The following is a 22,915-nucleotide window of genomic DNA, read 5'->3' as shown; positions in this document are numbered from 1 at the left end:
TAATATTTTATTTATTTATTTAACTTTTGTTTTATTTAATGTATTGATAAAAGTAATATCATTCAACATGAAATGTTAAAAATTTTATTGACAAAACAACATAATTATACTTAAATTAAAGGATTTGATAACATGTGGCTAATATGATACACAACAATACAATCACGTTGGACGGTTTGGACAACCCGTCGTATTAGAGTAATTAATGTCTAATAATATATGAAACTACTCACATCAATTAAGGGTCACTGTAGAACTCTTTTAAGTACATTAGCTCATTGAGGGTTTCATGAAGCTACTGAACTCTACATTGCTATTCTCTAAACTTACTAGCTTAAAACATTCATGCACCCCTTAGTTTTGTACAAACTCATGCTAAATCCGCTTTTATCTCTTTCATCATACGTACAATAGACTTAAAATCAAACTATGATTTGCTTCACGACCCATGTATCAAATAACTAAAATATGCTCCAACAAATGCTTTTACTTACATATCAATGGAAAACAAATAATATAGCCTTTACAAATCTTTATTTTATGTATGAAACTATGTAAAATCTCAAATTAACTATGTAGTTGTTAAAATAAGTGAAAACCTATCACTTGATTAACCTTCCTATTTTTTCTTAAATCAAATATTATTATATTAGTATTGATATGAGTAATAATAGTCATATAATTATCATATCAATAGTTTATGTCAAGCTGTCGGATATTGTTATTCGAATCATCAACCATGTCAATATAGAATCTCTAACAACTTTCTCTTGATCACATACATGTTATGTTGAGCCAACTTTCTATATATTTTTATTAAATATATATATTTTTCATCTTAGACGATTGATCATGGGGCCTTAATGATAAATTTTAAATTAAGTAAAATCAAATTTTATAAATTTATTTTTACCATGCGACACATTCTTTTCTTTTATTTTAGAGATTTTATATTGAAAATAGATATTTTTGTATTCATTTCCAAATCGATAAATTACGCTGTTTCAGGGTGAAACGTACTCTACAAAATATCACCTCATGCCTGATCAGTCTTGTCAATCAGACAGAGTCAAAATATTTCACGCACCCAGCCTTTTCGGAGCCACGCTTGGCCGAACGTAAGAGACGTGGAGCCCATGAGAGAGATGGGGTGCGATGAGTCACTTCGTGCGACGTGTACTAAACAAGAAATATTTATCTGGAGACAAAATAAAAGAAATGATTTCCCCACCGGTTAATTTGAGACACGATGTCTGCCCTCGTTATCGTTGGAGGTTATACTGAGCTTCTTCCGGACCCACCGTTTTCCTCCAATTGCATAGCAGGTATTATTTTCGAGTAGATGATTCCATGTAAGAAAAATATTTTTATGATGAAGTTGCGGCCACATAGATCCCATGTGGACCAACCAACCCTTTCTCCATTCCTGTTTGTCGTAAGCCCAAACCCGCACGCTCCAAATAGCCTGCCTTTCTCTCTGTGCGGGTCGCGGATCCTCTCTCTCTCTCTCTCTCTCTCCGGTCTTTGCACACTGTATTTGGTCTCTTCCTCCGCCCTCGAACGCCAGAAAACATCAATTGGAGCTGCGAATTCGATCTCGCCTTCCTTCGCTTTGCACCCGCGGCGCCCGGATTCGAGCCGGGCCGTCGAAACCCTAGCGCGCCCCCCCTCCGCCCCCACACTTTGGGCGCCGGAGCGGAGGGCGATGGCGGCGGAACTGGGGCAGCAGACGGTGGAGTTCTCCGCCCTCGTGCGACGAGCCGCGGAGGATTCCTACCTCGCCCTCAAAGAGCTGGTGGAGCGGTCCCGGGCGCCGGAGGACCAGCGATCCGACTCCGAGAAGAAGATAGACCTCCTCAAGTTCATCGCCAAGACTCGGCAGCGGATGCTCCGCCTCCACGTGCTCGCCAAGTGGTGCCAACAGGTGATTCTCGTCGTCGTCTTTTTTTTTTTTTTGGCTTCTTTATTGCTAGCTGTGAACTGGTTTTTTGCCTAGGGTTTCTGAATGTGTTCCTTCTTGAGTGCCTCTAGGCTCCGGTAGATGGAAAGCCGCTTCATTTCTTAATCCATGGTACAGATTTATTCTAGTGTCTGGATTAGTAGTTTATCTGGGGATGATCCTGGAAACCTAGTTCCAAACTGGTAGTCAGTCTTGGTGAATTTGGCGTTTTGGATATGCTTTAGGTTACAATAAGTGCAGCTTATTTCAGTTTTCTGGAGTGTTTTTCCCCCCTCCCTTTTAATGCATTTTAGCAACAATATGAAATTTATTAGTTTGTGATGCAGTACAACACGCTCTGTGCTCTAACAAATTTTTTCTACTAACCCCAAATGCTAAAACACCATTAAATCCTTAGTCTATTTGTATGTATTAATAGTCAAAAAATAGCAGATTATGTTTTGATGCAATTTAAGATGTAGCTAAATCCTTGAAGGTGAATTGTAAAATTAGAGAAATTTATTGGAACCATTATTTTGAGAATTTTCTCTTTGGTGTTCTATATACTATTCTCAATCTTTGACATTTTTTATTTGAGACTGATTGTATCCTAAATTAGTAAGATGCTCTATAACTTTAGGAACCAAGTGAGTTGTTTTTATATGGTGCAGAAAATATTTATCATGATTCACAACATATTAAATCTTTGTTGTCTAGACATGTTAGGAGAAATATTCTATAAAGCACAGATTAAGGCTGTAAGTTGGGCAGTTTGGGTTTATTAGAGGTAAAACTTTATTGACCAAAGGTGAACACCCTCACCGCATGATGAACCCAATGTAATTTCTGAACTAGCATGATAAACATGTACCTAATTCGAGGTGGAATCAAATTGATTCTCAAGGTATTTATGTCAGAAAAAGAAGTAAGCCACTGCATTCAATTTGTAAATGTTGATTGACAAAGCATGTTGTGCTTTTAATTGTCATTATCTAAATGTACAACTTTCCAGAAAGGTTGCACACTTTTTATGTTTGAATGATTTTTTTTGGAGTCTTCACTAGTAACCTTATTATAAAATCCTTTGTGAAATTATGCTTCTTGATTTTTTGGAGTCTTTTTTATTCACTTTGTCACTTGTTTTACATCCAGCATTTTCTTTAAATTAAGCTCAGAATCTGACTTGAAGATGGTGGTCTGTGCATTTATTCATTTGTTTGATGATCAATGTCAAAGTAGTCTTGTAAACTTTTGAGATGCCTTATTATATAATTAAATTGTTGGCTCACGTTGTGTATCACATTAGATGACTGATTTGATCTTGAACTGACATAGTTTAGGCGAAGTTCACGTATGGCATTTATAACACCTTGCCAGAGAACTATAATCTTAAGCCTGGACAAACATTCAAGTGAAAGCATAAAGAGTCTTGAATTAGCAAAATGATTGTTCTGTAACAGTCATTACAACTCATGAGCTTTATGAATGCCATTTGTTTTGTCTGATACAAGATAGTGTTCCTAATTATAGTTTTGTCTGTGTCCTAGTTTCCATTCTCATATTACTGAAATGGCAACTTATGCACATGATTGTCGATATACTCAAATTGGGCTCCTTCATGGAGAGAACTTCAAAATTTTAATAACATGGAGATGGAGGGCTGGGAAAGAATTTACATAAAAGATTCTAATGTATTTGTCGATCTCATCTTTTTGCAATCTCCCAATTTGACTGTGTGACATAGCCTAATTTAGATATATCTTAACCTTGAAGATGATCTTCCAGGAAATCTTTAAGAATTTAGGTGAAGGGTAAAAGTATAATGGCTCTTCTCTTGGTAGAAGTTTTGGAGGACAATTAAGATATAGTTATCTAGTCTAGGACTCTAGTGCTGAAAACTTTATCATGCACATGTTTACAACTTTTAGTGGTCGATTCCGAGGTTGTCTTTTACATTGTCCGATTTGCTCAAATGGAGCCTACGATTGATGCACTAGTTGGCATGTGTTGACGTGTTGCTTTCCATAAAGGTTCCCATGCATGCTAGGCTGAGTCACACTCAAGCAACTCTTCACATGTGGAGGTTGGCTTAGGTTCTTTTTCATTGCAAAGGCTTCATGTGCTACAAAGGTTGTGACATGCTCTGCTGCTACAGACAACATCCTTCCATTGCACACACAAATGAACTTTTATTGGAGGCTTTTTTGCTACATGTTCTTTAGAAATACTTTTTGTCAAATTTAGTTGCCTGACTATGAGTACATACTAAACACTAAACACAACTTGCTCTGTTATTTACTTTGGTTTGGAGGGAAATATGATGAATAAGTTTTGTTGTTTAAATAGATTATTTGCATTGATATTCGAGTTTCAAAGTTTTACAAAAATTAGACTATTTTTGTCTCTTTGGAATTCTGGAATTTAAGCTCTTAAGCAGCCTATTGGTGGCCCATTCTTGTGATACATAACTTACATTTTGACTTGTGCAGGTACCATTGATTCAGTATTGCCAACAACTTGCAGCAACACTTTCCAGCCATGATACTTGTTTTACCCAAACAGCAGATTCATTATTTTACATACATGAAGGACTGCAGCATGCACGTGCTCCTATATTTGATGTTCCATCTGCTATTGAAATACTCCTCTCAGGAGGATATAAACGGCTGCCAAAATGTATAGAAGATTTGGTTATTCAGAGTACACTATCTGAGGATGAACAAAAGCCCACTTTAAAGAAGTTGGATACAATCCTCCGATCCAAACTTTTGGAGGTTGTACTTCCTAAAGAAATTAGTGAGGTAACTATTTCTGATGGTATTGCTGTTCTTCGTGTGGATGGGGAGTTTAAGGTTTTCCTTACCTTGGGTTACCGTGGTCATCTGTCATTGTGGAGGATACTTCACATAGAGTTGCTTGTTGGGGAGAAGAGTGGAACTATTAAACTTGAAGAGACACGAAGATATGCTCTTGGGGATGATCTCGAGCGCCGAATGGCTGCAACTGAAAATCCTTTTTTAATTTTATACACAGTTCTCCATGAACTGTGTGTTGCCCTTGTTATGGACACTGTACTAAGGCAAGTTCAGGTACTACGTCAATGTAGGTGGAAGGATGCAATACGCTTTGAGCTTATCTCTGATGGCACTGCAGCACAAGGAGCAAATACTAGTGCTTTGCAACTGGCCCAAGACGGTGAACTCGATTCAACTGGCCTAAAAACTCCTGGTTTGAAAATCATTTATTGGTTAGACGCTGACAAAAATGCCGGGGGATCTGATTTTAGTTCACGTCCATTTCTCAAACTTGAACCAGGGCAAGATACACAGATTAAGTGTCTACATAATTCCTTTGTATTAGACCCACTTACTGGCAAGGAAGCTATTTTTTCACTCGATCAAAGTTGCATTGATGTTGAGAAACTCCTGCTAAAAGCTATTGCATGCAATATACACACCCGTCTGCTTGAAATCCAGAGGGAGTTGAGTAAAAGTGTTAACATTTGTCGAGGTACAGGTGATGTTGTACTGAAGAATGATGGAAGTATGGTAGCAGATCTAAGAAAGGTTAGTAATGAATAAATTTATTCTTCATTTGTCATATGAGTTATCTGTTTCTAAGATACATGTGTAGATTTCATGATTGGGGTCTTTAGGATCAATAAATGTTTAAATGGTTCTAGTAAAAAGATTTTTAAGGTGCTGGCCTATATCACTGTTGATTACATGGTTTCATTCATATTGGCTAGATTTTCTTGGTTATACTTCTTCCATTTTGTTCATCTGTATTCAAATTCAATTACAAAGTCCCCACATGATTGACCCAAAACAATTAGCTGATCTATTTGTATTTCATTAATATTCATACAAACTCTAATTCCATAAAGAAATGCAATTAATATTTCTAAATACTCCCATAGCGTCACAAATCATGATGCAAGGAAATGTTCTTTGGCTTACAGAATATTGTAGAATGGATCCATAGGAGAAAATGGATTCTGAGGGTAAGGAAGTTAAGTTGAAGCGGGGAATGTTCATGCGGGTAGACTTTTGAGCTGCAGGCTGTGGCTAGATCTGGTCATCATGTATTTGCTTGGGAAAAATATTAGAAAAGCCTCCTTGGTGGTGTTCCAGGGGTTTTCAACATTAGATCAGTGCTAATGTAGACTTGAGTTGATCATGCTTATCTAAGGCATTTTGGTGGCGCGAGGTGGAAAGATGTTAATTCAAACTGTCCTGTTCTGTGAAGAGGTCTAACTATGTCTAGCGCCATTGAATTAATTTAATACAGTCATCTCATGCTCTTTGTTGTCCCATGCAAGGTTTGCAATACCGAACGATACCACCTGGTACGGGCGGTACATATCAGTCCATCAGCAGATCAGTACACAGACCGTCCGCTACCGAGCGGTATCGTTGATTGAGGTCGTTATTGTTGACGGTGACCGAGGGAGAAGAAAGAAGAGGGAGAAGAGGAAGAAAGAAATGAGAAAGAAAAAAGAACCTGCAGATCGGCGCCGCTCTCCTCCTCGTTTGTCGGTGACTTCTCATCCGCGCACGGGGGGAAGAGTATATATATATATATATATATATATATATATATATAAAGGCGACATCGCCGCATGGGGAGAAGGCAGATTTTTTTTTTCTTCGGGCGACGTCGCAATTTTTTTTTTTTCTGTGATGTCGCTCAAGAGGCGATGTGGCCCCGTGTGGGGAGAAGAGAGATATACTGAGCGGTTTACCTTATATATATATATATATATATATATATATATATATATATACCGAACGATATACCGAAATATGCCGCTCGGTACACAGTATCATATCGAGCAAATCTCGAAATTTGGTACGGTATGAAATTTCAATCCTTGGTCCCATGAACATAAAGGTTGGCTTTTTACTCATATTGTCAATTTTGAACTGGATGCCTGTGAGTTCTTTGATGTATCTAGCATGAATGACATCTTTTTTTTATCTTAATATGTGCATCCTGAATGATCCAGATTAGATGGTCTCTTTTGGTCATTAATTTTGATTTTCAGTGCTATAATGATCGTCTATCATAAATATCATTCTTTATTTGCTTGTGTATAAGCCTAGCTACTTTATCATGGATGTAACTTTTTGTTCAGAGTAGCATACTGTTAGCAACTAGCTTCATCAACTTGGACTCCTTTCAAGTCCTTCAATTCCCATGAGGAGGGTGTTGAAAATATTCATTGGTTTTGGTGGAAAAAAATAATTAGTTGATTGACTCAATGCCTTGACCATAAAATCACTTGTCAGTTTATATCTGCTCCTTTAAACTAGTTGATTAAGAATAAAACAAAGAAAGAGAAAAACTATTCTATATTGGATTCAGTGATAATCTTCTTTTTGTGTTGAAAGGCAAAATTAATTTAGTGATCTGAAGTAATTTTTAGTTTTTGTTCAAACCGATAAATGAAAAGTTATATGCCACTTATTGAAGCTTCTCTAATGGGATATTATGATTATCTTGCCTTCTGGCTAAGGTTTCTGATTAGATACAGGTTATTATGAAGAAGTCTGGTAGGTGTCCTTTTTGCCTTAAAGATCTCAGTGGTTTACATAGGATCCTGGTCAACTACCTCTGTTTGCATGTTTGTGATATTATAATTTATATAGTTTTGCTTCGTGTTTTCTGTCCAAATTTGTGAGAGATGGCTTAGTTTTATTTGTGACTTTTGAAGGCAGACTAGTCTCTAAACTTATGCATCTTCCAGGGGTTTTTCCATACAATAATTTTAATTGCTGACTTGACAGTTCCACTGGTGATCATATTTGCTTGTAAATGATGATTCAAGTTTTACCAAGCTATCTTTTTTATAAGCACAAAAGGCTAATTAAGCTGAAATCTCTGAGAAATTAGTCAGTGAATTGGAAGTATTATGTCATAAATTTCTTGGTAGTTGTCTTTTAACTAATATATAATATGCTAGATTGAGATTCCATAATAAGTATCTAGGTGATGTTTGTTTGATTTGATGAACCCTAGCATTTTTAAAAGTTGAGTCAAATGACGTTGAACATTCTTTCTTAGTTTCTTGTTTTTGACTTGATAGTTCTATACTTGTTCTTTCATGACAACATGAATATTCTAAGTAGCTTTTTAACTTTTCTAAGTATTTTGCAGAAGGATGAAAACTCTAGTATTGAGGATTATTTTGGGGATGAAGTACTAAAAGTGCGAGCTTGTGGGATGTCATTTATTACACTTGGAATAAATATCCGGTTAGTTAATCTTTTTAACTTGTGACATCAGTAAATGTTGCTTTATTTTTTGTGGTGTTTAGTTTTAGAGCATAGCTTCTTAGTGTCAACCACAACAAGAATCATGTGATGTTATAGGAAATTCGGTTTTCATGGTTTCAACCTTCTACAAAAGTAGATATGTTCTAGAATAACCAAATATGGTAAATGACTCCCTTAAATTCTTAGCATCATAATTGGTCCTAAATTTCTTCTGACAACGTGTTGGCTTCAATATTGTTGTATGTAAATTTCTTGGGACAGAAGATTGACATATTATGTATTGCATTTAGCTCACTTGTAAATCTAGCATTGTTCCTAATATAAAGCACAGTATGTAACAAGCAGGTAGGTAATTTCATAGTTTAAAGGAAGATCCCACAATTGAGGTGCTTTCTTGAGTGCACAATTTCACATCGGCATGCTTCTTGATAACTATGTTTAGTAAATTGTTTACAGATATCTAGGATCAGAGATCCTCATAGATTGATTTTGTTTTTATCAAGTAAAATATTTAATATATGAAGATTTAAAACAATCATTATGTACTTCAATAAAAGATTTATTAGTTGCATGGAGTGGGACATGCATGTAATAGGTTAACATGATATGATGCTTTACTATGGTGTCTTGTGCTAGTCCCCACATGCTGTTATCTTATAGTCCATGAACTGTCATGCAAGTTGCACAATTACTAAAAGTATCATATGTACAGGGAATCAATTGTGGTACATAAGTGCTCAAAATCATACTTTGCAACTTATATAACTATTATGGTATAATGAGGGTGCATTTGACCCTTCGACCCTGCATTTGGGAGAGCCTTATGCATTAGGCTTGTTCTTTTTTATGGTGCAGGTGCCCATGGTTCTTTTCCATAATCCATTACTTCAGTGTAAACAACTTCTTCGATGCTCAATAAAACGAAAGGGGACAGTGGCAATTCTATGTTAACTCTATGACATAGGCATGCCAAGAAAGTTCAGATGTATAGTATAAGAAGCAAGGTTGAAGCCAGTTGTTCTGTACTGGTCGATATTTAGGTTTGATGGCCAATGGTATGTGGACCAGATGGTTTCATCCTGTCCAATTTGATACCAAGTACTGCTCGGTACAGTAATCAGTACCGAACTGTACTACCACCTGGTACTGTTGTTTGCCTCTTTTTGTTTTAAACCCCATGATAGTTGTTTGCATCCTTCTCTCTCTCTCTCTCTCTCTCTCTCTCTCTTCTTTTCACTTGTTTCTTTTATGTGTATGGGTAGCTGTTTCTTTTTTATTTATGTTGACATCTCTTTGTTTTAACTCTTCTTCTTCCACTCCCCTCTCTCTCACTTTTTGTCTCTGTTTCCACGACTACTCCATCACCTCAGACCCCTTCTTATCTTTTCCTGCTCCTCTGCCTCCTCTCCCTCCTCCCAACCAGATGTTCTTATTATTGAGTTGAGTGTTGAACCTAGCAAAGACTTCATTACATCATGATGATTTGACCTTATGACTATGGTCAACAGCTGTTTCTTTCTATTTCATTTTTTCTCTCTGCCTCTTATGTGAACTTCCTTTCTTGATTTTTCTCCTGCTGTTGGCACAAGCCTTCTTTCTTTGGATTTAGAAATCTTCAGAGCACCTAATCTTTCTTTATTGCTTTGTAATGTTGTTCCTGTTGTTCAAACCTTCAATCAATTTTTTTCTTAATCTACATTAAGTATTTTAGTTTATCACTATATCTTTCATTTTCATTTTTTTCTCTACCTTATATTTTGACTTTTCTCCGCTGCTGACACAAGCCTTCTTTCTTCAAACTTTTAGGGGACGACTTCCTTTATTGCTTTGCACCTGTTGCCTTCATCTTTCACTCAAACCTTGATTCAATTTTCTCTTGCATCTAACATTAAGGGAGATTTAGGCCAAAATGATGCTTTGTTTTCAATTTAATTGCTTTCGACATGAAATCTTCAGCTTTTGAATATTGTACTGGTCAAGGTTCGTAATACCGTATCGTACCGGTATTTCGACCTGGGCTCGGTACTGGTACGGTACGGTATACCGAGCGGTACACCCAAGTGTACCGAGTACTGTAGCACTGCCACAGTACTACAGTAACTGCCACAGTATCTCGGACTGGTAACAGTCGGTCCGCGTACCAAAAACCTGTTGGACCGGTACGTACCGCCCATACCGGGTGGTACGGCTCGGTACGGCAGACCCTGACTACTGGTACAAGTGCATAGACGAAGGACTTATTAAAGGACTAAGCTGCTTAATTATTGTGGTCATGTCTCCCATGCTTTATGATGCCCCTTCCATAACTGACATTCATTTTTCCGGAATGCGAACATCAGTATGGCAAATGCTTTCCTCTTAATATTTTTCGCTTGGAGCTGAAGAGTTAATGCATTCAATTGAGTCATGTAAATCTTTCAACCTCAGTCAAAAGACCATTGATTTCTAAATTTTTTTGTGATAAATTCCTTCAGGAATTACCAAGTTGAGTTAGATAATTTTTTTCCTGGAATTAGCAAGTTTAGATAGAGCTTTGGCACTCTATTTCTGAAGTGGTACCAGGTAGGTTTGAGGAACTGGAAATCTGAAGACTAATTTTACATATATTAACTGAAAGTTTATGCTTGATCACATCCTTATGGGCATAATCTCTAACTGTCACAATATTAACCTTTCCAAATTTATCTCAGAATATTTTATGTTACACCTTTCCTTTTCAAGCCTCTTGACGAACCTTATCTTATTAGTTACAACTCCAAACTAGCATTTGTGATTTGACGTTTTTGCTTCTAAATTAAAAGCTGCCTTCAAAGCAGCACACTTTCTGTGAATTTATACTGGAGTGATATCATTATAATCTGTAGTAAGAATGTGGTTTCAGTCAATATCAACAATTCGGAAGTTATATCAAGGAAACAATATGCTGTATGAGATCTATTGGAAGCTATGAATATAATGACAGGAATATCATATCTTTAGTAAATATGCTTCCAAAAGTTATTATATGGTTAGGTGTTATTATATTTCAAATAGGATTTGTATTTTAAAGAGTTTTAGTGAATTTCAGCAGTAGTTTATCATGCTAAGGGGGTATTGAAATGGTGATCTATGCTATGATGAGGTTATGTCGACTCATCCTTTGTATATCTTTGGCTTGATCCATGATGGATTTGTGTCAGACATCTTGTTCTTTTTGTATCATGTCCCAGCAAAGATTAAATCTTGATTTGAACTCATGGTGTTTTTGAAATGTATATTCTTTAAGCTGTTGAATGATTTTTTACATTCAGCCAGAAATCATGTCTAATATTTTGGCCAAGCTTCTTCATTCTTCTGATTTAGATCTCTAGCAACTCTTACAGAATTCTGCAGTTTTCTTATGTATCCTCAATTGGTTAAATTATTTGTTCAAAGCACAGGAATGGACGATTCCTCCTTCATTCTTCCAAGAATATCCTTTTACCATCTACCCTAGTTGATTGTGAAGAGGCTTTAAACCAAGGAAGCTTTAGTGCGACGGAGGTATTTACAAGCTTAAGAAGCAAGAGTATTCTCAATATATTTGCATCAACTGGGAGATTTTTAGGCCTGGAGGTAAATTTTCCAGGGGTTTTCACATAAAATCATTTTCTTATTGCATTGACTGACAACATGGCTTATGTGATAGTTTGAGATTTTAAAGTTTGTTGGGATACTGGCGTGTCCACTTAGGGAAAGGAAATAAAAAAAAATGCAGTATAATCCAAGAGATCAATATTTGAAGTTCTAATTTAAAATTGAATGAACATCGCAGTCATCTCTGTGCTTGAAATCTGTGCTTCTTTCTCTTCATTAATTATTGTTGGGCTTGTCCTAGACCTAGTGGTTCATCTGCATAATCAAAACTAATTTATGTAAATATCTCCTACAGTGATGTCAGGAGACTTTTCAGGAATTATATTACTGCTATCTTTTAGATTGTCAGTATGCATAACCGTAAGGATTGACATGTTCTAGCCTGTTTGACAGTTTCACCTGTCAAGTTTCAGTCATCAGAAACATGTCTGGGGGAGAGCTGAAATAAGTTAGTGTGCATAGTGGATTGCAAAAGTTGGAGGGTGTACCTAGGTCTCATCTTATGCAATTTCCATTTATGGGATTACATTTATAATCATTTAGCAACTGATGTAGGAATAAATTTATAGTGTTGCCTCCTTTAAAACTATAACATTTCCTGATTTCTGAACTATAAGGATGATTCTGTGTTGTGGTTTTGGTTTTTATGTGCTATCCCTGATTTTACAGCAAATAGCTGTATATGGAATTTTGAGTTTTTTTTGGCTTTATGTCATTTTAGACAGAGGACATTTGGGTTTGAAGTAATTCAGCATCGTCACCTGGTCTCCAACATACTGGTTGGCTAGTTCAACCTTTTTTTGTTTGCCTGTTTGGTTACTTTAGAATATATATATTTTTCGAAGTATTTTGCATGAAATAAAGGACAAGCTCGGTAAAAGAAGGATAAATAGATGAAAGCTGGTACATGATTGCCTTGAGAAGAATGAAGACAAAATCTATTTCTTAGATGAGGATGTCTAGGATAATGCCCCATGTCCTACTCTTTCTAGATAAACATGTTCATATTTTCTTGAACCAAGTGAAACATATAGAATTTTTATATGTACTTGTGGAGTTTAGCTCTATAATTTCCTTCAACGAAGTTTGTGTTGGATGAGATCATAGCACTTCAGAGTCATGGACTAAACACTCGGACATTGAGTCTGGCTCATGGCAGCAAATATTGAGCTAAAGCACCTTAATGGATATTGACAAAGCAATCCAACCCGACTAACAAAGTTAAGGAGACATGCATACATGAAACAAGAACATCTGACTCTAACTTTTAGAAAACTCATCTGGAACCCTGTCCTTTCACTAGCAACTCCACAAGGGTAGATCCAGATCCTCTTTAAAGTCTATGTTACTGATTCTCTTTAGACTTGTAGGCATAGTATAGTCTGTTCTGTCAATATTTTTTGATTTTCATGAACTAACATTATGATTTCAGCAGCTGCACACACTTAGGTTGTTGGTTTGTTTATAGAGAGATGTTATTGACTTTTATGTCCAGTATTTTCTTCTAAATGATGTTTTTTTGTCATCTGCAGGTTTATGATCAGTCTTTGACTAGTCTGAAGATCCCCAATTCCATATTGCAAGTCTCTGATTTACTTGTAATGGGTTTTCCTCAGTGTGCAAATTGTTATTATTTACTGATGCAGGTCGACAAGAATTTTAAACTGGTGTTCAATTTGCTAGAATCACAATCTGACCAAGATGGAAAATCTAGTTCATTTGGTGATGCCAATCAAATCATACGTTTTAGTAGAATTGATATTGGTCAGATGAAAATAGTTGATGATGAATTGAATGTGAGCCTCTTTGATTGGGAGAAGCTACATTCTTTACCAAACATCGGCACTTTTAACCAGGTTGGAGAACATAATATTGGAGTAGATGCTGCTCTCCAGCGTCCTGGATTTTCACAATCAGCCTTCTCATCTGTTGTTGATGAAGTGTTTGAGTTTGGAAAAGGTCCTTTTCCCACGACAAACCATCTTGCCTCATCTTATAGGATGCCTCCTTTTTCTCATTTAGGTACTCCTTCTAGTGGTTATCAAGGATTAAATGCTGGAGTGAGCTCATCTAATTTTGAAGGGGAGTTACAACAATCTCAAGTTCATAAAGTTAAAAAGGTTTCTTCTAGTCTTACATGTTCATCTCTGTTTGATGAAGCAAACAACTTAAAAGGCTTAATTCAGAATAGTGCTACTGGTTCCCTTTCCTCTTCAAGCCCAGTGAGGATATCACCAATTCATAAATTGTCAACCTTGAGGTCTGATCAAGACGTTAGCTCTCTTAAGCCTCCATATTCGGCTGACGTTGGTCAACGCCCTCCTGTGGATGAACCTCCGAAAGAGTTTAATATGATTGAAGGGAGTGGGCTAGGTCAACTATTGCCTCCACTTCGGACATCTTGTTCACCAGTTTCTGCCCCTAGCATGACACCAAATATCATAGAAAGCTCATCATTGAATGTTCCTAGATCTAACTCAACGCCTTTGGCTAAACCATGTAAGACTTAATGCCTTATAAGTTCGAAGTTCTTTGATGATCATGATGTATTTGCTCTCTTTAGTTTTAAAGCCTTTTTTCATTGTTAATGCATTTTTTATAGGCCAAATACCAGAAATTGGAGCTCCCACCTTAGATGATAATGTTGCTCATAAGCATGTAAGAAAAGGAAGGAAGCAGTCTCTATTGGATTTTGTTAAATTGCTTCCTTCATTTCAAGGATCAGAAGCAAGTTTTCCACAGCATAAAAGGCGAAAAATATTAAAATTAGCTGACTCTAGTTCTGCAGCTTCTCCATCCCTTCCTTCAATAGTGTCATGCAGAACTGGTGGATGTACATATGGGGATCTTCTTGCTGAAGCAAATCATGGCATTACACCTTCAAATTTGTATGTTTCTGTCCTACTACATGTTGTCAGGCATTGTTCACTCTGTATTAAGCATGCTCGGCTAACCAGCCAAATGGATTCACAAGACATTTCTTATGTTGAAGAAATTGGTCTGCAAATTCCATCCTCAAACTTGTGGTTGAAGTTGCCATTTGCCAGGGATGATTCTTGGCAGCGTATTTGCTTGCGCCTTGGTAAACCTGGAACCATGTGCTGGGATGTAAAAATCAATGACCCTTATTTCAGGGAATTATGGGAACTTCATAAAGGAAGTACCACTACATTGTGGGGCTCTGGTGTACGTATTGCCAATACATCCGAGATTGATTCACACATCTGTTTTGACCCAGAAGGTGTTGTCTTGAGTTATAAGAGTGTTGAAGATGATAGTATTCAGAGGCTTGTATCAGATTTACGTAGGCTTTCAAATGCACGATTATTTGCTCATGGGATGCGAAAACTAATTGGTTTGGGCACTGATGATAGTAGTGATCATATAACAAACTTGGACTTGAAGGTACAAACTAAAGGTACCGGTGACTTGGTAGATAAGTTATCCGAACAGATGAGAAAAGCCTTTAAAATTGAAGCAGTTGGTTTGATGAGTTTGTGGTTTAGCTATGGCTCAATGCCCGTGATAGTTCATTTTGTTGTTGAATGGGAAGCTGATAAGGATTGTTGTACGATGCATGTTTCCCTTGATCAACTTTGGCCACATACAAAGGTACATCCTTTTTCCTCTAAAAAACATTACTACTGCATTTTTTTTTCTTTGATAACATCTCACTCCAGACTGGCACAAGAGTACGAATGTATTATAGGAGTTATTGAAGTATACAATACTGCTTCAATTTTCTTTAGGTTTATATTAAATTTGCAGGTTGAAAGTGGTTGATGGTACCACGATACATTAATGATTAAACGATTTCATTTCTGCATTTTTATTAACCTGAGATGACCTTTGTTACCGTAAAATTTAGATGCAGCCTTTTTCAGGTTCTTCCATTATATTACAGGCAATGAGCAGAATTCAAGTAAATAAACAATATCTTGAAAAGTGTCCAGCATCAGATGTGCTCCTTTTTCGTGGTCATGCAAAAATATTCTGTTTCATATTAAATCTGTTTGCTTTGTTGACAGTTTTTTTCACATAACCTATACTGATTTTGATGCATTGCTCATGTATCAGTCTGATCTTGATGCAGAATTTTTAGGCAGCCATGAGATAAATTTGGTTTGCAGTTGAACTTTTCCTTTACATGTTAATTAGATGATTGCATATCACACTTGTTATGGTTATATATTTGATGTTTGTTTTGAAAGTTTAATTTCATTTTAATTTATCTGTGCAGTTTTTGGAAGATTTCATTAATGGAGGTGAAGTTGCATCTTTCTTGGACTGTATCCGTCTTACTGCTGGTCCTTTACTTGCTCTTTGTGGCGCAATACGTCCTGCACGTATACCTGTTCCTGTTTCTGCTGGTCATTCTCTTGTACAAAAGCAGAACAATTTCATGTCATCTCACGGATTAATGGCAAATCCTTCTGCAACTGCAATCCAGGTTTCATCTAGTGCTACTGCAACTACTACACTTATGACCCAGCTTGGCAGTAACAGTCTTCAAGCCGCCGCAGTTTTATCAGCCACTGGAAGAGGTGGGCCAGGACTTGTTCCTAGCTCTTTATTACCTTTTGATGTCTCAGTCGTCCTGAGAGGTCCATACTGGATACGTATAATATATCGTAAGAAGTTTGCCGTGGATATGCGCTGCTTTGCTGGTGATCAAGTTTGGCTACAGCCTGCAACACCTCCTAAACGAGGACCTGCAGCTGGTGGATCGTTGCCATGTCCACAATTTCGGCCATTTATTATGGAGCATGTTGCTCAGGGCTTGAATGCTTTAGAGCCTAATTTTTCTGGTGCATCACATGCTGGTGTGCAGCTTGGTTCAAGCAATGCCAATGTGAATTCAGTCTCTCAACCGCTAGCACCTAATACCAACCGTGTGAATGCTGCATCTGGTACTGGAACATCAAGATCAAATTCTGTTCTTGGAAATCCGGTGGGTGGTACCATAGGTCGAGCTGGCAGTGCCATGCTAGCCTCTTCAGGGCTGGCTTCTGGGATCTCTGGGTTACCATTACGTATATCTCCAGGTACTTGTTTTCCAGTTCATGTGAAAGGAGAGCTTAACACAGCTTTTATTGGGCTTGGAGATGATGGAGGATATGGTGGTGGTTGGGTTCCCCTTGCAGCCCTCAAGAAGGTGTTACGTGGCATTCTCAAATATCTTGGTGTATTGTGGTTGTTTGCACAGTTGCCTGATCTTATAAAAGAAATTCTAGGAATTTTAAGGGATAATGAAGGGGGACTTCTGAATTTGGATCAGGAGCAACCTGCCTTGCGCTTTTTTGTCGGGTGAGAGATTTATTGCCCATGTATTTATATTGTATTTATATTGCAACCATTTGTGATGCTAAGGGATGAAACTTCTGTTTTATAATTATTCGTCTTTCACACTAGCTACATTGATTAGACTTTATAGTCAACTTCTATTCAAGTTTTCAAAGCCATTGCATAAGTTTTTGGGGCAACAAATACAACAAGAACAAGAAATCATACCATCATAGTTACGTTGATTTTTGTTTCGTCTTTTTCTACCTCAGTTGGGATTCCCTACAGTTGATATGACTGACTGAATGTATTTGCTTTGTTTTGTTCTGTAGAAGCTACGTGTTTGCTGTGAGCGTTCACAGAGTTCAACTTCTTCTGCAAGTTTTGAGTCTCAGACGGTTTCACCATCAGCAACAACAGCAGCAGCAGCAAAACCAAAGTGCCACTCAGGAAGAACTAGCCCCTGGAGAAATTAATGAGATATGTGACTACTTCAGCAGGCGTGTCGCATCTGAGCCCTATGATGCTTCTAGGGTTGCATCCTTTATTACACTTCTTACCCTACCCATTTCAGTCCTTCGAGAGTTTCTGAAGCTGATCTCTTGGAAGAAAGGATTGTCACTGGCACATGGTGGAGACATAGCAACTGCTCAAAGGTCCCGTATTGAATTATGCTTAGAGAATCACTCGGGCTCTGTTTTAGAGAACTCAGAGACCACGTCTTGTTCAAAAAGTAATATACATCATGATCGAGTCCATAATCTAGTAGATTTTGCTCTTACCTTTGTCCTTTACCCTGCCCATATCCCTCACATGAATGTTGCTGGTGGAGCTGCTTGGCTACCATACTGTGTGTCTGTAAGACTAAGATATTCATTTGGTGAGAATGCCCATGTTTCTTTTCTTGCAATGGAAGGAAGCCATGGAGGAAGAGCATGCTGGTCGCGACATGAAGACTGGGAGAAATGCAAGCAGAGGATGACCAGAGCAGCAGAATATGCCAATGGGAACTCGGCAGGTGATGCCAGTCAGGGGCGGTTGCGGTTGGTTGCTGATGCACTGCAGAGGACATTGCAAGTAGCACTACAGCAGCTGAGAGATTGCTCTCTTTCCTCAAGTTCCATTGGAACTTAACCACTTCCCTCCGGAAACTTCATCAATGGAAGTTTCTGCATTAGACCTGTGCATCATAGGCAGATTCAGTAGTGCCTCATCCAACGCTGACAATCAGGCATCCTGGATTCCTTTTATCCGGAACATGAACCAAGTGTTTGATGATGGTGGAGAAGTTTGAGGTGGAAGTGCTTCCTAGTTTGTCTGCATTGGACATGTAAATTTTGTGCGTGTATAGTTCATCTAGTGGAGTTAAAGTAAAGGAGACCTGATTTTTTGGTTCCATGATCAACCGGGCATGTGGAATGTGCACAAAGCGAGCAAGGATCTTTGGAAAATCCTCTGGGGTTTTGAATCTTATATAGCTTAACAAGGATGTAGCTGCATAACCTATGTTGGGAGTGTGTGTTAAACATTTCTAGATCCCTTTGTTAATCAGGGAAATCACCAGTATGTAACAAGTTATGTTGTCATTGACTTTTTCTTTAGCTCTGGTGTGCCATCAGTGGAATCAGAGGGTTTGTCAATGTGATAGGTTTGCTCATGTTTGTTAATGTTTTTTCTTATTTTCCTTGTTTTCAAAGATTCATTGTCTCCAGATCAAGTATTTGTAATTGAAGGTTTTGATTCAACAATTTTTGATAAAAATATATCAGATAGATACTTCACTATGTCCTATGAGGACTTCAATTTTTTTTTTCTCTTTTTACATTAATGATTGCAGTGAAAAGATGATGGTGGTAATGCATGGCTGGTGGTGAGAAATATTTTGGTGCATACATTTTGAGCTTACATCTAAATGGCTGTTGCATTCCTCCTTGATGAATGGAGAAAGTGAGATCACATTACTCCTTGTTTCATATATCTATATAGGACAATATACTGTTAGGTAAGAAATTATCTAAATGACCAACAAGACTATGAAATACAAAATAAGATGTTAAGACATAAATAGCAATAAGAAAAATAATAAGCAGGTGTTTGATTAATACAAAAGGAATAAAATACAGACATATATAATTACATTACACCCATCACAACTAACCAATGTAATCATTGTGCCAAATACTGCAGCAATCATCAAGTAGACTACTAATGGCTTATGACATGTTAGGGATAGACTTGCACTGCACTATCCAAAAACCTAATTTAGATACCAATTGCAAATTGGTGTTGTAGCAAAATGGCTTTATCTTATGGATGCTTGTAAAAAAGCAGAGCAGAGACTTTGTAACTGAAAACATCAAGGCCACCCACATAAAGAAATGACAAGTTCTATGAAATATTTGACTGATGCAATATGTCAACATCACAAATTCATCAGCTCAAAGAAGCTCAAATTGTAATGCTCTTGGATGCATAGTGTAGGATAAAACTTCATGCCCCAGTTTGTCTTAAGCAGACTCCTTGATGAATGGAGAAAGTGAGATCACTGCCTCCCCTATTGTCAGGTAAAGGGAACCCACTCCAAGAAACTCATGTATTTTATTTGCTCTTTGAAGTTTCTCCATGACTTCTCCCATTGGATTCACAAAGATAAGCTGTAATCAGATGATACTGGCTTCAGGAGTCAAGATTCAAGAATGTGATGCAGAACCAGCTCAAAATAGTTCCATTTGTGAGTACCTCAAGGCCATCTTTCTCTGTTGACTTCTTTAACTCATTTAGAAATGTGATTCCACTGGTATCCACTGTTGGCACAGCTGAAATTTATTCCTAATATGTTAATATAACATTGATAAATACTTTTTTTGTTTTAAGGCTACATTTTTCCAAGTATAAATAAAACACAGTTTTCTTTCTTTATCTCCAATACTTTGTGAATAAGATTATGATGCATAAAACACAACTTCATTACTTTGATTAAGATTATGATGCATAGAATAGAAGTTCTTTTGTTAATATTTTCTAGAGATGGAAATATGCAAATTAACACTGTAGCATTGGTAGGTGTTATGGATACATGCTACATTTACTTTTAACAAGACTAACTTTTTTCATATATATAAAATTACCTAATAAATTCATCAGCTTCACTAATTTGTGGTGGATGAAAAGAAGGTAGAGTAGATTTAGAATGTTGACATTGGATCATACCTGACAAATCTAGGATTAGAAACCGAAGACTAGCTTCTTTATCTTCCATGGTGGTTTCATTGGTTTCATTCTCTATCCACCTTGTTATCCTGCAAACAACAAGCAACTCACATTCGAGTTTAAGCCTAACTTTTATGTTCTTCGACACACAGAATTAGGAGTCACTGCAACATGCCTTTCGTTCAGATAAGTGGTGTTGGAGAAGTTAATGGGGGCTTCAATGGCAAGAATGAGGAACCCAGGGACTCCTTTAGCTTCCTTGTACTGATGCATGTCTCTGTAGATACTCGTCCCTGGAATGTTACCTACGGCAATCATCTTTGGTCTTGTGATCTGGAGAAGGATCCTAAATGTCGACAAACCAATCTACACTCACAACGATTCAAGAGAAATATCGGCAACAATGTTGGACGATGAGATGCAATTAACATGCCATTATTACCGCGATCGCAAGGCCCTGTTGCACCGAGACGAAGACGACGCCGAGGAACGAAGACAAGCAGACAAGGAAGTCGACCTTATCCAGCTTCCATATGTTGCATGCGGCGGCGACGTCGACCAGGCCGACGACTGCTGCGATTATGATGGCGGCGAGCACGACGTTTGGAGTGTAGGCGAACAGGGGCATGAGGAGGAGGAGCGTCACCATCACCGTCGTCGCCATCACCACGTTCGACATGGCCGTCTTGCACCCTGCGTTGTGGTTCACAGCCGAGCGGGAGAAGGCGCCTGAGATAGATCCATGTGTAGATCAGCCTCCTCTGGGTGATCTCGTATCGGACCGCATGCTAGTGGCGTGATCGATTACCCGTGGAGACGTAGCAGGAGGCGCAAGAACCCACGATGTTCATCAGTCCGATGGCCATCATCTCCTTGTTCCCGTCGACCTTGTAGCTCCTCAACGAAGCAAAGGTTCTTCCACTCGCGATTCCTTCCTGTGGCAGCACATGGATCAGCATGCTTGTTCCAGCATGTTCTTTCTTGATGGCTAGAAGAACTCACAGCGAGGGAGATGATCCCTGTAACGAGCCCAGTTTTCATGGTGGCGCTCAAGTGGGTACCGTCGAACAGTAATTTGTCCCACGATGGACGATTCAGGCCACATCTCAGCTTCCCGATCTGTACAGTAATGAAAGGAAGATTGGAAGCAGGGCTCACCAATGAGAGAGAAGGGACATGGGATATGGGACTGACAGTGCTGATTCCATGATTCTGAGCTTTGAGCAGGAAGACTACGAGTGTGGAGACGATGACGGAAGCCAGTGGAGCTCCAACTGAGATCCAGTACAGCTTTGGCCTTCTCATGCCCTGCATCAGATCATCCACTGCACGTTGGTTAAGGAGGTTGACTATATCTATATCTCCCGCTGTGATCATCATTACTTCATCCATGGATTTATGGCCATGGATGAGTGAGATTCAGCTGATAAGGTACGGAACATGTTGTACATGTACGTGTAGCCAAAAGCAAGCAGGACAAGATCTAGAGAGATCATACCACGTGTCTCGCCAGAAGCAGGAAGGCCAGGAAGCAGATCCCCATCGCTGCCGTTTGCCATGACCACTGCACCCAAACAAAGCAACATCTAAGGAGGAGGAGAAGGAGGGGGGGATGCTAATGGAAGCAAGAGATGGACCTCATTGGTGTTGTGGAAGACAGAGCTCATCACCGGAACCACGCCCATCTTCTTGGTGAAATGGACGATCCCCAGGAGGTTTCTGAGCTGCTGGAGAGAGACTATGATGGCAGATCCGGCCATGAACCCGACCAACGTAGCTTTGGACAGGAAGTCGATGATGAATCCCAACCTTACCGACACCACAGACATGAATCCAACATTCTCTGTTATGACCACAGAATTCGCCATGCAACGAACCCTGACCTTAATATCCCGAGAGACGCTTGGAAGAGGCCGGCGAAGAAGGTGGCGGTGAAGGCCAGCTGAAGGAAGAGGTAGGGGTCGGTGATGGGGTTCGCCACCTGCCGCAGCATCGACCCCATTACGAGCGACGCGATGGACACCGGCCCGACCGCGAGATCCCTCGAGCTCCCCAGCACTGAGTACACCAGCGGCGGCACGAAGCTCGTATCTACCACCACCGTCGCAACATGTAACATACATACATGCATGCATGCATGGCACAAAACCCCAACCCTACTGCTCGAGAGACTTACAGAGGCCGACTACAGGAGGCAGACTCGCGAGCTTGGCATAGCTGATTCCCTATAGAGCGCGCATCAACTCACGTCACCTCCTAACGCAGAAAGATCCATCAAGAACACAGCAAAAGAGAAGGAAAAGGTAGATGGTTGCCTGTGGGATGGCTAAGCTGGCGATGGTGAGCCCGGCGACGAGGTCGGACTTGAAGAGGGAGAAGCTGTAGCTTGGAGCCCAGTCAAGGACCGGAAAGAGGTACTGAACCGCGAGCACCCACTTCCTCTTGAGTGGCTGCCCTTTGAACCGGCGGAACGGGTCGTCGGGGAAGAAGGTCTCCTTCATCCTCACCTTCATCTTGTCCACCGTGCTCTGTGGTGGCGGCTCCGCCACCCTGTGCACCGCCTCCGACGTCTCCACCTGTCCCTCTCCTC

The 22,915-nt window shown here is 38.9% G+C and overlaps 2 protein-coding genes across 2 annotated transcripts; one reads left to right on the top strand and one right to left on the bottom strand.

Moving 5' to 3' along the window:
• The first annotated feature begins 1,455 nt into the window (after positions 1 to 1,455).
• LOC135587069 (mediator of RNA polymerase II transcription subunit 14-like) lies at positions 1,456 to 18,899 on the top strand. Its single transcript, XM_065186071.1, has 8 exons — positions 1,456 to 1,924; positions 4,429 to 5,505; positions 8,099 to 8,196; positions 11,637 to 11,811; positions 13,365 to 14,331; positions 14,435 to 15,444; positions 16,073 to 17,139; positions 17,448 to 18,899. The coding sequence occupies exons 1-8, from the start codon at positions 1,706 to 1,708 to the stop codon at positions 18,247 to 18,249; spliced, it is 5,415 nt and encodes a 1,804-aa protein (XP_065042143.1). The 5' UTR covers positions 1,456 to 1,705; the 3' UTR covers positions 18,250 to 18,899.
• A 513-nt stretch (positions 18,900 to 19,412) lies between these two features.
• On the bottom strand, positions 19,413 to 22,318 carry LOC135677630 (probable sulfate transporter 3.3). The gene is made up of 11 exons (XM_065189994.1): positions 22,209 to 22,318; positions 21,963 to 22,134; positions 21,824 to 21,889; positions 21,520 to 21,633; positions 21,328 to 21,444; positions 21,134 to 21,260; positions 20,768 to 21,054; positions 20,501 to 20,691; positions 20,326 to 20,414; positions 19,855 to 19,931; positions 19,413 to 19,769 (listed from the first exon to the last, which is right to left on the bottom strand). The coding sequence occupies exons 1-11, from the start codon at positions 22,316 to 22,318 to the stop codon at positions 19,623 to 19,625; spliced, it is 1,497 nt and encodes a 498-aa protein (XP_065046066.1). The 3' UTR covers positions 19,413 to 19,622.
• Positions 22,319 to 22,915: the final 597 nt, after the last annotated feature.

Source organism: Musa acuminata, chromosome BXJ1-6, assembly GCF_036884655.1.
Source record: "Musa acuminata AAA Group cultivar baxijiao chromosome BXJ1-6, Cavendish_Baxijiao_AAA, whole genome shotgun sequence".
In the NCBI taxonomy this organism is placed as follows: Eukaryota; Viridiplantae; Streptophyta; class Magnoliopsida; order Zingiberales; family Musaceae; genus Musa; species Musa acuminata.
The sequence above is the reverse complement of the archived record's forward strand: the minus strand, read 5'-3'. Positions and strand labels throughout refer to the sequence as shown.

Bases quoted from the DNA above. Each gene is read 5' to 3' on its own strand.
- LOC135587069 (XM_065186071.1), top strand. From the start codon at position 1,706: ATGGCGGCGGAACTGGGGCAGCAGACGGTGGAGTTCTCCGCCCTCGTG. The intron at 5,506-8,098 runs GTTAGTAATGAA...AGTATTTTGCAG, and splicing joins TGGTAGCAGATCTAAGAAAG to AAGGATGAAAACTCTAGTAT. The intron at 11,812-13,364 runs GTAAATTTTCCA...TGTCATCTGCAG, and splicing joins GGAGATTTTTAGGCCTGGAG to GTTTATGATCAGTCTTTGAC.
- LOC135677630 (XM_065189994.1), bottom strand. From the start codon at position 22,318: ATGCTGCGGCAGGTGGCGAACCCCATCACCGACCCCTACCTCTTCCTT. The intron at 21,634-21,823 runs GTATGATCTCTC...GATCTGATGCAG, and splicing joins TGCTTCTGGCGAGACACGTG to GGCATGAGAAGGCCAAAGCT. The intron at 21,445-21,519 runs GTCAGTCCCATA...ATTACTGTACAG, and splicing joins AGAATCATGGAATCAGCACT to ATCGGGAAGCTGAGATGTGG.